This window comes from Serinus canaria, chromosome 1 (assembly GCF_022539315.1).
Source record: "Serinus canaria isolate serCan28SL12 chromosome 1, serCan2020, whole genome shotgun sequence".
NCBI lineage: Eukaryota > Metazoa > Chordata > Aves > Passeriformes > Fringillidae > Serinus > Serinus canaria.
The window spans coordinates 61,299,473-61,317,035 of NC_066313.1; the positions used below are offsets into that span (position 1 = coordinate 61,299,473).

At 34.7% G+C, this 17,563-nt stretch overlaps 1 protein-coding gene across 4 annotated transcripts in view; it reads right to left on the reverse strand.

Annotated features, from left to right (window-relative positions):
• Positions 1 to 3,030: 3,030 nt before the first annotated feature.
• Positions 3,031 to 17,563, reverse strand: part of PCDH9 (protocadherin 9) — a 668,321-nt gene continuing 653,788 nt past the window's right edge. For all 4 annotated transcript variants that reach the window (XM_050976048.1, XM_018908710.3, XM_050976040.1 and 1 more), the window contains one exon: positions 3,031 to 4,954. In XM_050976048.1, coding sequence (XP_050832005.1) covers positions 4,581 to 4,954 — 374 coding nt within the window. In that variant the 3' untranslated portion in view covers positions 3,031 to 4,580. The remainder of the gene's footprint in view (positions 4,955 to 17,563) is intronic.

The following is a 17,563-nucleotide window of genomic DNA, read 5'->3' on the forward strand; positions in this document are numbered from 1 at the left end:
TGAGTCTATGGCCTCTGGGTCCCCTACTGCCACATTCCATGATTTTCACTCTGTCTTCTCTTTCATTAAAGCAACTAATGCCTCCCTTTAAACATCCCAAGATTCAACTTCTGATCAATATTGCAATCTTCTTTTCCCCATTTCTTTGTTTTCTCATGTCAGCTACATTTGTCTTTATCACTCCTGCTCTTTAACACAGATATGCATCTCCTGCATTTATGCCATTTATGTATCCAAAGTTTCCTAAGTTTCTCCATTATTTTAATGTACTACATGATAAAGTCCTTAAGATTAGTTCTGATCTTGGATCTTAATAATAACTTATTAAGGTAATAACCACATTAAGCAAGGAATGTGATTATCATTTTCTTTATATCTATTTGTTAATATTGATCTATACTGCATACTCCTAATTCTGCTCCATTTATTTCTTTGTCAGTCTTCACACAGTGCTCCACAGAGTTCCAAGTGAACTCCAACAAGGGACATTGAGTAGGCAATTTCTTAATCTATTTCTCTAAGAAAATACAGTACAAAATTTTTCTTTCATATGATCTCATCATGCTGTGGGGCTCAGTAGTTCCACCATCACACTTTTTCTCCAAGTCACATCGTTTGTAAAGAATCTCAAGAAGGCATTTAATCCATCTGCTCCCTCTGACAAAAGAAACCCATGTATTGTTGTTAGCTATTTTTCCTTTCTATTCTTCAAAGTACCAAGCCCATCTCTAGGCAATCTGTTCTAGTACATCACTACTTAAACCACAAGAAAATGTTTCACAGTTCAAGTCTAACCTTTCTGGTCTTGTTTTGTTTTTTTTTTTTTAAGTGGTTCTGACTGCTCTGTTTTTATTTAGAGTTGGCAGAGCAGAGGAATAAGTAGGACTAAGTAACTATGTCTATGCATACTTTCAATTTTCTATTTGGACTAAGGTATTTGGTCATTGACAGCAAAAATAGAGGACTATAAAAAAATTTGGCAAACATTTTTTAGCAGTCTTTTAAGTGTGTGCATTATGAAATAAATAAATAAAGGACACCCAGTCTGAAGAAAACCAAAAAGGCAAAAAGACAAACCTGACATCAGGGAGGCATCTGTAACATGACAGGTTATGAATAATTTTAAGTAACATTTACCCTCAAAGATAGTAAAACTGAACGGTCACCAATACTCAGCTGTCATCTCATTAGGTAGAGTGGGATTTAAAATTTTGTTAAAGCTCCTCATCTGAGATATCACAGAACTCCTGAAGGGTTTTTCCTTTTTTTTTTCCCCTTCTTTTTTTTTTTCCCTGTGTTTTAGATAATAGTAGTACTACTACTTATTGAGCCAACCAAATGGTTGTGAATGAATGGGCACTTACTAAATACATTTCAGAGCTGCAGATATTTCCTTCCTTCCTTCCTTCCTTCCTTCCTTCCTTCCTTCCTTCCTTCCTTCCTTCCTTCCTTCCTGCCTTCCTTCCTTCCTTCCTTCCTTCCTTCCTTCCTTCCTTCCTTCCTTCCTTCCTTCCTTCCTTCCTTCCTCCTTCCTTCCTTCCTTCCTTCCTTCCTTCCTTCCTCCTTCCTTCCTTCCTTCCTTCCTTCCTTCCTTCCTTCCTTCCTTCCTTCCTTCCTTCCTCTGACTCTGTCTCTCTTGCTCTCTTTTTCTTCTTTCTTTCTCAGCTTTCTTTACCTCCTGTCTTTTCCATTTAATAGCTATTTCAAAGCTACTTTTCAAAGTAAGGCCTTAAGATTCTTAAATTGCACAGGATTTGAGAAAATTAGATAAGAAAATTTTCACCTTCTAGCAATTGAAACCAAAGTTGTTTTAGCTCCTCCTGCACAGGTTGATAGTAGGACAAAGTATTGAAGGTTGGAACAGACTATAGTTCTCTTTCCGCAGCAACAGTTGCATCTTTTACTTTCTGTCCATGATCGAAATATTTTCAAATGCATTCTGTTTAAAAAGACATTTGTAACTTAAACTAGTTGGTGCTATTTGAGTTTTCAAATAATTTTTGTATTTCGGTTTTAATATAGAACTCAGTGCATCTCTGCTTTGAAACTCAGCATGTTCAAAAATAGGTACTCTTATTGATACATATTTTTTAAGGTATTGATACTCTCATATTGGTACTCTTTTGATACATATTTTTCAAGGTTCAGCCATTTTTCTGTTTCTGTTTTTTACCTGGGCTGCAACAAAAATTATTATGCAACTACTCAAATTTTCCTAATAGGAAAGAATTTATTGTATTTTGATATGACTTAATTCTATTCTCAAAAGAAAGACCAAATACAGCAAGTGCTGTATTTCCTGTGTGCTACCCCTGTACTTTTACAGAGATTCATTTTAGGCTGCTTATTCCATATGCCTATGTAAGCCTAACAAATGTGGGCTAGATTCTGTCATCCTTGTACTGACTAAATAAAACTTTACCAAAGTCAAATAACTAATTTCAAATAGGTTCCTACTTACATAGGAATGTCAGAATATAGCCCTCAGGATTTATCACTTTCTGTATACTCCATTCTTACATATATAGATATGAACTTAATGGACTATGGTATGCTTTGAAAAATAACTGGAAATTCAGAATGAAGCAAAGAAACAAACCAACCAACAATAACAGAAGGAAAGAGAAATTAACAGGAATAAAGTTTCTTAGGAATCTGCCCAAGAACTAACACAACACAATCAGAAATTCAGAACATTTATTGCAAAAGCTGAATAACTAAATAATGTTGAACTGGCAAAGCAGTAACAAGGATAACTGGTTAGATATTTATTCTGTCAAAGTCATCAAACAACCCTCACAAACTGACATAAGTACTGCAATAAGCAATGCACCCCTAACCCATTTTTAAGCCTTTTGTACTGTGGAGGAAAAAGTAAAAGCAAACTGCTATATACAAAAGAATAAAGAAAGAAACAAAAAGGTTCTGGTTTTTTGGTAAAAATAAAATCACCTTCAGATTAGATAAATTTGTTACTTTAAGACTGATGTTTCACTGTGGCATAAGTAACTTGCTTTTTTCTGTAAGGACTTTTTTTTTTTTTTTTTGCATGCTATTTATTTGTGTAAATCATCTTTCATGCCTTAACAAAAACCATCTAAAAATGTTTTGGATTTGGATTTGCTTTGCGTGCAACTTAGATCTTACTAACATTAGGAGTCACTCTGCTGATTTGACTGATGTGACATGATACTGGTACCTGCCAGGCATTGACCAACTAAGATAACAAACAGTTAAACAGCAATAGTTAGAGATTTAACCCTTTAGTTCCCCCAACTAGCCTACCAGGAGAATGCTCTGTTACATCATGAAGGCACAACACATTAAATATTCTGTGGCTATGGTCTAAAAACACTCGTGTTACTACAACGTTAACGCAGATGAAGATCAACACAAATGCTGCTGTTTCAGCAATACGAACTGTCTTAGGTATAGACACACACCTGCCCAACTGGAAAAACATTATTGTGGTATTTTGCTCCTGTAGGATTTCCTCCACGTAGTTCAGCTGGGATTGACATCAGCTCCCACTCATTAAATAACGGACTACAACTAATTTGAGCAAGAATCCCAAACAAATAGCCTTTTCCCTCACCCACCACCACACATTTAAATATTCTTCTGTTTTGTAATTTCCCTGTTTTATGAAACATAATGGAAATTGAACAAAAAATTGGTAAGTTTTTAAGCCCTTACACAAGTCCTTTCATTTCTTAATATTAAATTAAACGGAAAATAGAAAAAAAGAAGAAATTCTAACTGAATGCTGGCATCATTTGTTACTACATAGAAAAAGGAGGATTTTTTCCTTTTCTACAGCAATCTTTCTTCCTACCTCATCACTTTTTTCACTTTTAATACAAGTGGCTTGAGTTTCTTGGAACATTGTGTGTCAGACAGACTACTAACACAGAAACACCACCACTGAAAAAAAAAGCGAAACAACAAGAAAGCAAATGAAAGAAATTAAAAAGCAACTGTGAAACACAGAAATATGCTACAGTATCTTTTCAAGTGAACATTATAAGTACACAAAAATTGTAAGTAATAATTGTTGCTATTTACAAGTATTTGAACGCTGATTGACTTACAAGTGTCCACTAACATTGTTAATAGCACAATAGGTTTAATGTTTACAGCTTCGATTGTTTGCAATATGATCTCAAGTATAACGGTCCCAGCATAGATCAATGACAACAAAAGCACAATTTTCTAACTGGATATGCTTTTCAATCTTTGCAATCCACTGAGATTTCACACTCTCTCACTCTCCAAATGCATCTTCTGTTGTTCATAGCAGCAGTCCAGGGTCAAAAAACAAAGAAATAAAATGGTATTTTCAAACTGGAGAGATCTCGGCAGACTTCAATAATGTCTATTTAACAAAACCACACAACTAGTAGAAACACTCTTTCATGTTGCAGGACATCATACCTTCCACGGTGCTAACATAAAGATATGCATATCTCTGCTAGGTGAAGCATAGTTCTAGAGGTCTACCCAGTACATAAAGCTCTGACACACACATAGTATTAGCAAGTCTAAGTAAGCTAAAGTCATTGGTCCAAAGTAACCATTTCTTATAGCTGGTGCTCCTTTGGACTCTCCACAGATCCCGGGGCCTGTTTATAAGACTTCAAGTTGGCCAGAGGAATGTCAGTGATGTGGTTGCCACTGTTAAAATGGCCCTCACTGGAACCATACTGCTTTCGATCACTGAACTGGTTTCTGTTGCTGTCTTCTTTCCAGGTCCTGGTCAATGTGTGTCCATTAACTAGTTTGTCCTTCTTAACCCATTCCTTCTGAGGTGCAAAGGTGGAGAGAGGAGACTTTGGCTGTTGGTATGGGCCCAAGCTAGGAGGCATCCAACAGTTGTCTGAGTGACCCAAAACCAGGCATTCTTGAGTACACATCTCTGTAGCTTCAGCTAATCCTCGTGGACCAAGAGGCCCATCTGTAGAAGAAAAACAGAAAAAGAAAAAAAGGGGGAGAAAGGGGGAAAAAAAGACATAATATTAGATTATGATATTTGTCATTAAACATATACATAGACCATTAACAATGATCCTGCAACCAAATATTGTGCTGGTAAATTCCACATGCATTTTCATTCTATTAGAGAGTAGTTGCTTTGTAGGGCATGTACTCCCTTTACATGCTACCTGCCTTGTTTCCAGAAGTGGAGAAACAGTTCAAATATCCCTATGCTATTGGTATCAGATCCTACTACGAATCCCTTTAAGTCCTTTTTTCTGAGTCATATCAAGAAAATAGAGCTAGGTAAGTGAAAATGTCCGAGGAAGTAAACCTACCCTTGTAGATTCTGAGAGAGAATTAATGCTTTTAAGGGCCTACTATTTGGATGTATTCTGTTCTGCTTTCAACTCAATTTACTGCTAAAGAACTTTGGTGGATTAACAGCCTACTGTAAAATGAGAAACATCTGTACTATCCAAAAACAAGATTGCCCAAAGGAATGTGCTGTACACAGGATTATTCTAATATCTACTGTTTTACTAACACAGCCTGATGCACAGTTCTAGGTATCTACCCAGTGGATGCACCCTCCAATGTATAGTCTCAACAAGTAAGGCACAAGTTAAATTTGCTTGAATTAGTATGAAACCAGGAAGCAGTTCAAAGCATTGCATCAGGTAAGAGAATAAAATCTGTAACTCTTCTGACCATTAAACACGTCTCAGATGCTACACAGATACAACCATAAAAGTCAAGGGGAAAAAAAGTCTTATGTAAATCTGACACTTTAAAAAGATCTGTTTCATAATTCTTTGTAAGCTAGAAATATAAGACCACAGGAGACAGAAATGAAGATTGCTGAAGTACTATGTGTGTTAAATATCTACATAACTTTTCACACACTATTAAGGACACAGCAGGCCAGCTGCAGGCCTCTTGCAATCAAGCAGACAGGTCACCCATGCCTTCAGCAACACTAACTTCCTCTCAGTCTTACTGCATTTTAAAATTACTTAATTTGCTCATCTACTCAGGCTGGTTGTATGAGGAAGGGCAAGCCAGGAAAAAGACAGAGAAATAATTTTGTGTATTTTTGTTAGATATTTCTCAGTATCTGGGATATTCTTAGCCAGGAGTCATTGCTGTTTTGTAATTTTGTGCAAGAAATTTGAGATGTCTTTTCTTGACTTGAGAGTAAATCAACAGGCTAGTAGTGATAACAGCTGAAGAGTTAAGGAGACGTATCTCCTTGATTAAGCAGCCCAGTGACAGGAAGGAAATTATAGAGTGAATTTTGAGAAAGAACATTAGCAAGAAGGCATGAATAGCAAAGTTACTAATCAGAAGAAAAATGTCAGTGGTGTATCAGAAAAAAAATGTGCATCTTAATAATAATCTAATTGAGAATCAAAATGATAAGTGAAGACAGTCTAACAAAGATTTCTCTGTTAAAATGCCAAAGAATATTTTGTTCTCTTGTACTCCATGCATATACAATAAATTACCCTTAATAACATCTTTTTCTGAACACTGAAATTAACTCAATTAATTTTATGGAAACTCCTATTCATTTCTGACTGCTTTTAAACACAGACATAAAAAAAAATCAGGCATATTTCCACGTTATATTAGTAATTAACTAATCTTCTTATCTCTGAGCAACAACTCTTTTTGAATACCTAGAGAATATATGGTGGATGTGACAGAGTATAATAAGCTATAATAAAATATAATAAAAGTTGCTATTGAATTTCCCACATAAGAAAGTGTCCTATTGCTGAAAACTAGAACATGAAAAATGTATAGAATCAATGCTCCCTTCCATTTAAATCAATACAAGGTGCAATAATTAAACCAAAATCATTAGGAAAAAAGAAAAAAACAACTGTAAAGCAGAGATTTCAATGAGAACCATGAACCACAATTCTAAAACGAGACCTGAAAGAGAGGTGTTTTTTTCCTTTTTTTTTTTTCTATAAGACTCTTGCTGTAATCTTGTATTATGAAGTTCTAACCAAACTGAGGCAGGTACTTAGAGAGAAATCAACCCAAACCGAAACAATTATAAGTAAAGAAAGGACTCACAGTACATTGTTCACTTTTCAAAAAATTAGTCCACAGGTTAAAAGCTGAATTTTAAATTTTTTTTTGGCTGTCAACTAAAGTTCAGTTTTAATTAGATTTTCCCATTATAAAAAAAAAAAAAAAAAAAAAGGGAGAAGTGGCAGAACTATTTTCAACCTGCCTACTCTCCCAGTAAATTACTATTTTACTGAACAAGAAAGAAAATAAAGTTTTGCAGACATTAAAACTTTCATAATAGAAAGAAAACATTTTGCCACAGAATGACACTTTTCAAGAAGGATGGCGCATTCACTCTGTACTTCCAATCTGCAGTAGAATAAAAGAACAGGAGAGCCTTCAGTAGGATAGTTATGAAGGGGTTAAACTACTTTTTCTGTTTAGTTAAATAAATTTCAAGAGATAGGACTATAATTTCCATTTAAAAATTAAATGAGCAATAAGCTGGTTTAATTTAAGAATAAATATGCATGTGGCCCTATAAGCTACATGACAAACTCTTTGGAAGATTTACCTCATGTGTTTTGCTTTCTTTAGTAACAGTGCTAGGCAGTTAATGCTGTTCACACTCGGAATGAATTTTAAGCATCCTTTGCTTTAGCCATCTCTAAGCTGATAGACTTTCTGGAATATTCTCATATCTGCTACTACTGTGAGCAGCAGACAGGAATGGGGCAACAATGCTGAGATGATTGCCTGTGCAAGAATTGTCCCTTGGATGTTTTTCAGTTTAACAAAATGCCACTGTCCAACTTAGCCCTGGAAAATTAATTGTTGTGTGAGGTCTTCCCTCAGTCAGCCTTCCCTATGCAGAGATGTCAATCAAAGGCAGGACCATGCAGTCCTTATAGCAGCCAATTACAATTTTGATATGGATGTTGTTCACACCAAGTGACAGCTGTAGACAGAGTAAGACACTATCTTTTGAGGAGAGGATTGGGAATCTCAGGAAACACCTGAAAAACACTTCTTTTGACTGTATTACTGTTAAAACAGCTGTGAGGTGTGTTACAGTCTGCACACACCTGTACATTTGCCTGTATGTAAGAATGTCCAGAATTGAGAAGAGGTTCAGACTCCTACTCAAATGTGTACACATATTTTCCAGTCCTCTGTCTCATGCTTTCCAGTCTCTAAAATGCAGGGAATATTTACTTGCCTTACTAAATTATTGTGAGGTTTAAGTTTACAAAATGCTTTGTAAGGCTTCATCTAATATATAACATCTAATATATAACTAAGAATTACTGTTTTAATCACTTTTGGTTTGAGCCATCACAAGAGAAAAATAAATCCACAAAGTGATTTTTTTTATGAGTGCAGATTGTTAGAATAACATCTTTTACTCTTGAGCTACTAAAAGGAATGGTCATGCTTACTTATTGAGGAAAAAGGCAGCTTCATTCATAACGTGTAAGACCCTTAGATGAACCATAATTGTTCAGTAAATATTATTGCTAATAATGGTGAAAATCATGATTTAACAAATCATGTTAAATGATTCTACAAATTTTCTACTATGAGATACAAGAAAAAGATGAAAAGGAAAAATGAAAGGATCGCACCTACAAAAAAAAAAAAAAAAAAAAGGGAGAAGTGGCAGAACTATTTTCAACCTGCCTACTCTCCCAGTAAATTACTATTTTACTGAACAAGAAAGAAAATAAAGTTTTGCAGACATTAAAACTTTCATAATAGAAAGAAAACATTTTGCCACAGAATGACACTTTTCAAGAAGGATGGCGCATTCACTCTGTACTTCCAATCTGCAGTAGAATAAAAGAACAGGAGAGCCTTCAGTAGGATAGTTATGAAGGGGTTAAACTACTTTTTCTGTTTAGTTAAATAAATTTCAAGAGATAGGACTATAATTTCCATTTAAAAATTAAATGAGCAATAAGCTGGTTTAATTTAAGAATAAATATGCATGTGGCCCTATAAGCTACATGACAAACTCTTTGGAAGATTTACCTCATGTGTTTTGCTTTCTTTAGTAACAGTGCTAGGCAGTTAATGCTGTTCACACTCGGAATGAATTTTAAGCATCCTTTGCTTTAGCCATCTCTAAGCTGATAGACTTTCTGGAATATTCTCATATCTGCTACTACTGTGAGCAGCAGACAGGAATGGGGCAACAATGCTGAGATGATTGCCTGTGCAAGAATTGTCCCTTGGATGTTTTTCAGTTTAACAAAATGCCACTGTCCAACTTAGCCCTGGAAAATTAATTGTTGTGTGAGGTCTTCCCTCAGTCAGCCTTCCCTATGCAGAGATGTCAATCAAAGGCAGGACCATGCAGTCCTTATAGCAGCCAATTACAATTTTGATATGGATGTTGTTCACACCAAGTGACAGCTGTAGACAGAGTAAGACACTATCTTTTGAGGAGAGGATTGGGAATCTCAGGAAACACCTGAAAAACACTTCTTTTGACTGTATTACTGTTAAAACAGCTGTGAGGTGTGTTACAGTCTGCACACACCTGTACATTTGCCTGTATGTAAGAATGTCCAGAATTGAGAAGAGGTTCAGACTCCTACTCAAATGTGTACACATATTTTCCAGTCCTCTGTCTCATGCTTTCCAGTCTCTAAAATGCAGGGAATATTTACTTGCCTTACTAAATTATTGTGAGGTTTAAGTTTACAAAATGCTTTGTAAGGCTTCATCTAATATATAACATCTAATATATAACTAAGAATTACTGTTTTAATCACTTTTGGTTTGAGCCATCACAAGAGAAAAATAAATCCACAAAGTGATTTTTTTTATGAGTGCAGATTGTTAGAATAACATCTTTTACTCTTGAGCTACTAAAAGGAATGGTCATGCTTACTTATTGAGGAAAAAGGCAGCTTCATTCATAACGTGTAAGACCCTTAGATGAACCATAATTGTTCAGTAAATATTATTGCTAATAATGGTGAAAATCATGATTTAACAAATCATGTTAAATGATTCTACAAATTTTCTACTATGAGATACAAGAAAAAGATGAAAAGGAAAAATGAAAGGATCGCACCTACAAAAAAAAAAAAAGACTGATTTAGCAATTAGGTTTTTTGAGTTTCTGTTTTGTTTTATTATGTTCTCAAACATAAAATTTATTCTTTTCTAAGACTCTTTATTGTTCAGGTTGCTATTTAGCAGCATAAAGTGGAATGATCATGAGCAATATGATAAGAGAGAGATCTTCTGGGGATAGTGTGACTGAAGAGTTAGCTGGTATGTATGAAAAAGCCATAATGCTGCCTTAACGTTAATTATCTTTCTCCTCCACCACAGCTGAACAATAGATTTCGCCCAGTTTCCTAAAGTTGTTTCATTACCACATACAATGACACCACTTAAAAACCTGTTCCTGCTGCTTTAATTTTATAAGTGAATTAATTTGTTTCCTTTCTCTTCACAAAAAAATGTCACTTCAATTTCTGTATCAAGCTTTTCCATGCTGAAGTACTTTATTGATATATGGGGGATTTTTTTCAAAGTATTTGTTCTCTGAACAATCTATAATCCGTGCGGCTGGTTATCAGTCTTGGCTGCTTGAATATATAATGACACAAGTGCTGATAAAACTGTACAAGCCATCTGTCTCTGGAGTTAAATGTTTTGAAAGCAAACACAAAAGTGCATAACAAACACTCCCTTAAATTGTCTTTGTAAATATTTATATCAGATCTTACCCAAAAATGCTTTTTTGTTGTTATTTTATTCTGTTAATAGCTGTCAAGCAGATGCATGACTTGCCTACTCAAAAGCAGACAGGTGTAAGAAGGAAAATAATGTATGCCACTCAAGAGCTGGTCATACCCTAATGCTGGAAATACTGTGTGGTCTTTTATCTCTTTTTATTATATCCAGAAGCTAAACAGCTATTTCATTGATTAACTTACTGCTGCAATTAGCAACTAGCTTCTGGTGTGATGACCAGCTGCTTTTCAACCTGCTTCTTTAAAACTCTCTTACTTACAGCAGGAAAATTCATTCTTCATTTCTGAAAGAGTTGAGGCTACAAGATAATTTCCACTCAGTGAGACTTTTTGGTCTCAAGAAACATGAATAGGTACTCTTTGCCCGAGGGTGCTAACATTAAGTACAGTGGATTTGAACACGGTCACAGTTGTGTTTCAGACAATCATATTTATTTAATTTTTCATATTGCATCTTAAAATGAAAAAGAAAACAACAGCAATGTTTTCAGCTCTATTTATCCCCAAATACAGAAAGGGGTTTTGGGGTTTTTTTTAGCTTTCATGGGCTACTTTACTAAATTACCTTCTCTGAGACATCATGATTTTACAGCCCTCCCCACATAAGGAACATTCATGGAACTGAAAGGACATTACTCCATTTCACAGAGGTTTTACAGCTAGTCATATACTAAATATAAAAACTGGAAAAAAGTTTATAATTATGAAGATCCTTTTGCCTTTTATTTTGCCCTTAAGTATCAAACAAATAAATGGGGAAGACTGTTCATTGTTTCTGGTATGTTAAAAAAACAATCCAAGACTACACAACCACACACATGCTGTGTCAGTTGTGCTTCCTTGGTATTATTAATTAAAAGAAACATTCAGTGTCTATTAAAAATATATCTATTTAGTGACTTATTCCATGGTCATTCTACCTGGCACAGTCAATTCACATTCCATCCTCAAATTACCTTGTTCAAAGCTCCTTGGATTCCTCCTGTCACTGCTGCCAGTTTAGGTAGACTTATCACTGCCACTTTTTATCCTGCTGCTTCTCACTTGCTTTCCTGGTGTTCCATCCTCTACACTCTAAGGTACAGATCAAGAAACCCCTGCTACTCTCTGTCCCCTGTCTTGGCCGAAACTTTTTCATTAAGGCTCAAATAAATAAATGACACTGTAAGGTTAGCTTCTATCTGCATTACTTAGCAGAGATAAGCTGTTAGAATCCTTAATTAGTGCAATGAGAGGAGGGGCAGGAAGCAGGGGAAGTAAGGGTGTGTGGGAGGGACTGCCTAGGATACAGAAAAGCAGGAACAAAAGTATTTTCTGAAAAGGCAGGAAAACCTCGCACAGTAAGATTTTCTACACTATTCTGTGAAGTATTTAAGTGATCCAGATGGGTTCTATATCATGTACACGACTCTGTACAAAAACTCTGCGTGACTTTGATTCCGTGGGCAGTTAAATTTTGAAGGCAACAATCTTCAAGTACTTGAAATTTGGTTTCTCTCCGGTTGTGTGATGACTGAAGTTTCTTCATATCTATATCTTTTCAGAGCTAAGAAACTGAACAAAGTAGAAGCTAAGAAAGTATTCTGCATTTCTTATCTCCAGTTCCTTTTCCGTACAAGTTCTCTACTTTAAAAGCTATAATGAAAGGGAATGTTTCTTAGTTTGTTATATTTTCTCTTTTTTTCTGGTATATTGCCTAGAAATTTACTACCATTATGACTTACAAGGTACACCTCCATCAGTAATAGCTCTACTGTAAGGATGCTACTTTTACCTGACCTAACTATCTGTTTCTATTTCCAACTTCTTTTTCTGCATTGACAAACATGTATGTAAATCCCTCTGCATTTCCATGTGTGCATGGTCAGGAAGTAGACATACAATTCCTGTGTCTGCTAAGCTTGTAAGATACAAGGGGCCAAGTTTACTCAGCTCTGCTTAGTCTTTCAGAACAAACAGACATAAGAACCAGCATGAGGCCTGTGACCATTCTGCAGGCAAGTTGCAACAATCTGAAATCACAAGGGCACGGTGGTCCTTGCTACAAGGGTGTGGGAGGATGCCACAGGAGGTGTCACAAAGCACCATGGTCTGGAGTGGTGCTGAGCTACAGCTGAGCAGCTCAAATCTGAATGATTCTTTGCTGCTCATACAAATCCAGCTCCATTACTTATCATGGATTCCCTATATTCGGATCTTTATGCCAATACTTTTTTTTTTTTTTTAACTTAACTGGGTGAAACTTTATAATTTATAGTTAAAAAAAGAAATAAAAAATAGTTTCACCAGATAATCTAGTGGTTCTTTCTGGTCTTAAAAATCTATGTATCAGCAACCATTAACATAAAGCTGCATTTTGTATAAGCTTTCACTGACAAATGAAGGCAATTCTAGCATACCCTTTAGAAATACAGAAGATACAAAATAATATCTGGGTTTTTTATTCTGACTTAATACATTCTGTCATTAAAAACAAACAAACAAGTGAATAAACAAACAAACAAAGACACACAAATGACTGCAATTTGTATTCTTAGCTGAAGTGTCACATTGTGGATGCAGACAGTCACCTTGCAGGAAGAGCAGGAGAAAAGAAATGCAAACAGTATTTGGCAAACCCCCCCTCCCCGTTTGTTAACAAATAAATAAAGATTAAAAGCTTTGCACATCTCTCATACAGATTTCATTCTCTGGGCACAGATGAAAAGTCAACATTTGCAAATGGAGATAGTCCAAATTCAACAATACATGGGCAGCCAGAACAGCAGATTCTCTCCCTGAGAGGATATTGTTATTTAGACAGACTTTATGGCACACAAAGAGCAGACAGCATATCTTTATAAATTTGCAACCATCTTCAGTATGCCATGGAACTCATCCATCTTTTTGTCCACTCAAGCTACTCCTCTGAAGAATGCTATCTCACCTAATTTTATTTCCTCAAAATTGGCAGTTTTTTCCTGCCATACATTTAATTTTAGCAGGACAATCTAATGCATAAGAACTCCCCAGAGGATTCAAATGAACCTTTTAAATTTGATTGTATCACTTAATGAGACCAGTGTTCAAATATTTGGAATAATATTATTTTCAGCATTAATCTTTTTCATTTTGTAGCCCTTAATTTTGCTGCTTAAAAAAAGTCTTTGTTCCAAAAGGTGATGATGGATGGTGATAATAAAATATTCATAAAGCATCCCATGGTCACAATAATTTACTCTCTTTTTTCTCACACACCTAAATATTTATGATACTTGATCAAAATACTTTGTTGAATTGATTTACAGGAAACATGCTGAGACAGCACTACTTTTGACATAGTCACATTTTCTGATCTATTAATATGCCCCAAACATGAACCTGCTGTCAGTCTAAAAAACTTTAAGTCTCTATTTTGAAGATTCAGTCAACTCTTAAACATAAAATCAAATTTTGGTTAGTAATTTCTACAAAATCTCTTTGAGAAAAGGTAGGATACAACGTGGAAAAATCTAGTGGAAATGAGAAGAACTGGCAGAATGCTGTAAAACTGATCTGAACATTATTTATTTCTACTCTGCACAGTGTTGTAAAATTTTTGTGCTGTTTTTAGATGCCTGATCATTAACTCATTTACAGCAGGAAAAAACAAAACCATTCAGGTTGAATTTCATTTCATTTTTTATGATTGTTAAAAAAGTCTAAAATAATTTGTTTTCCTGATCATTTTCTAATTTACAGCAAAATCTTGATCTTCTGACTTGTGATAAATACATATCCTGGCTCCCTGGAGTACAGGCATGGTAACTTGGGATATAATGAAAAAATGATATTGCCTTGATCAAGCAATAACTGAATAAAGGCAAAATTCATAGTCATCATCATATATATATATATCATATCATATATATATATGATGAACTGTGCTGGCAAATTATTAATATGATTTTAAAATTTGCATATCTAAATATTTTTATTTAAACTTTTATATGTATTTATGTCTATTGATAAATATAGAATCCATGTAAGACAACTGGGACTTATTTCCAAGTATTATATTCCTAGAATTAGATTGATTTTTGTAAAGCAGAAAGTGTCAAATTAAACATTTTCATTTAAACATTATTTGAGAAAAGGGGAAGGGAAGGGAAGGGAAGGGAAGGAAGGGAAGGGAAGGAGGGAAGGGAAGGGAAGGGAAGGGAAGGGAAGGGAAGGGAAGGGAAGGGAAGGGAAGGGAAGGGAAGGGAGGGAAGGGAAGGAAGGGAAGGGAAGGGAAGGGAAGGGAAGGGAAGGGAAGGGAGGGAAGGGAAGGGAAGGGAAGGGAAGGGAAGGGAAGGGAAGGGAAGGGAAGGGAAGGGAAGGGAAGGGAAGGGAAGGGAAGGGAAAAAAATTATTACCTCCAAGGAATTAAAGGGGGAAAACCAGACAAGATCAAGAAGCTACAACTGTTATACTCAAGAAAGCAGCCCATCTAAGGACAATATGAAAATGAACATTTATGCAATGGTGTTAAAAAGTACTGTTAATTAGGAAATATAATTAAGACTATTTTTGCATAAAAGTATAAATTTCTTCTGTAATTAGGTTAATTTCAAGTATCTTAACAAACATTCAATTTAGGTTGAAATACATCTTTTAATGAATCCCTATTTCTAAAGTATGCTTCTTGCCACTTGCATGTTTTTCTATTTTCCTTCAGTACAAATCAGACCAAAATCAGATTTAGCTTAAACTGAATTTGTTGCAAATTTGTGGCAGATGCCTTATGCATACATGATATTATGTAAAAAAGCAGTTTAACTGATTTGAAAATACTTTTGAAGTACATTTTTCTTAGTGGTATTTGGACCTAAATCTGAGTACTTGTTCTCCTAATTTAAGCTTCTTGACTCTGAATAACTGAAAAATGTGACAGGAAAAAGTACTTAAATAATAGTAAACCAAGCTTAAATAGTAAGTTTGATTATATTGCTGATTTTTTCTTCTATTCTACACAAAATATATCCTTGATAAATATCACAGGACACAGATGTCAGAGATGTCATTAAACTAATCCAGAGACAAAAGAACCATTTCCTAATTCTGTTTGCATAACAGCATCTCATTTAGATAATTTTGTAAAATTCAGCTCAGTGCCAGTTGAGTTGTCAGAACTGCAGGCATATTACCCAGAGAATACTAGATAGTGCTTTCTTTCATTATGCCTGAGCTGCACCAATACTACAATTCCTTCTTTTTCTTTAAAAACTATGTTCATTTACATCAGTTTCAGAAGAGATATCTATAAGTCTCTTAATGAGATTATATATTTTACAGTAAAACTCCTATTAAACAAATGTTCCTGAGTCAAAACACTTGCATTTTATTAAACCATGCTTGAAAATTAACCTGTGCTGCATTTAGTCATTACATTCAAAATACTGAAAATTAATATGGAAGCAACATCTGTATGCACACAATTCAATCTGGATGTTTAGAAAGAGATATACTTCCAGTCTTCCAAATCTCACTTGGAAAGTGGCAGAAAAAATTATCATTGTGATTCTAAAGAGGAAGTCAAATGATATTTTACATGAAATAAACCCACATTTAATGGAGGATACTTTATTTTTGTTAACCCTATTTTATCTTCTTCCTATTTAATAAAATATCTCAGCAAATGAATCCTTCCAAACATGTTACACCTCTTTTTTTTAATATTAAATTTTATTTATTCATGAAAGAATAACTTTAAAGTAGGCCACTTCAAGTTGCATTCAAATCTAAGTACAATGTAAAAAGATTGCCTGAAATTAGTGCACAAAATGCAAGTAGAGTAGGTTTAAACTAACTCATTTAAAGGAATATCCTGGATGTCATCTCCAGATGCCTGGACTTTTTTTAAGCAAGAGAATATCATAATTTAGTTTTGATTTTTAAATTCATTAAAATGGATTAAGCAAGATGCTTGAAGAAAAATTGTTACTATGGTCATAAACCATGAACATTTACAACACAACAAGCTACTTACTCTTTGCATTCTCCTTTATGTCTGTACACAGTCTGGTTCTCAAGTAGTAAAAAAAATCATAGGTTCATATGTAAGGCAAATTTTGAGAAGGAACATGCCAAGAAAAACATTTGGTTTGATTTCCTCAAACCACTGGGGTTTTATATTACCCTATGACAAAATGGAAGGCTTGCTTACCTCCATAGAATTCATTTTGTTGTTATAAAATGTGGCTAGAAACAGATATTTCTTGTCCAGTCATGTTAGAATCCTACCATTTCTACATCAAGAGAGTTGTGAATACTTGGCAATCCACTGCATCTATTTTCTTGGTTCCAGTTTTAGATGTAAAAGTAAACTGATTTTATTTTCCACATGGTGACAATAAATTAAGAAAAAAACCAATAAAAAATACATGCATGATATAATCTTAGACTCACATTTACAGATGTATGATATAGGCTTATCATTTTCAAGATTCTGAAAATAATGGGCAGTATGAACACATTTGTGTTTACTGAACTAGTAAAAATAAAAACAATTGAAGCAGATGAACACCCTGAATGAAATAATATCTTTTTCTTCTTGTATTATAAAAAACAAACAAACAAAAAAGGTGATTAATCAAAAATAGGAAAAGCAGTCACTTAGCATTTCCATTCACCTCCCTGACAGTGCAGATGTTAATTACTGTTTATAAAATGTTTTGTCAAAACACCTAAGCATTATTGTTCTGTTAATGACTTTATCCTGTGCTTGGGTTCAATGGCTGATTTCAGACCTGGAGGACTGAAAAGGATCACGGACACTTGGTTAGGACACC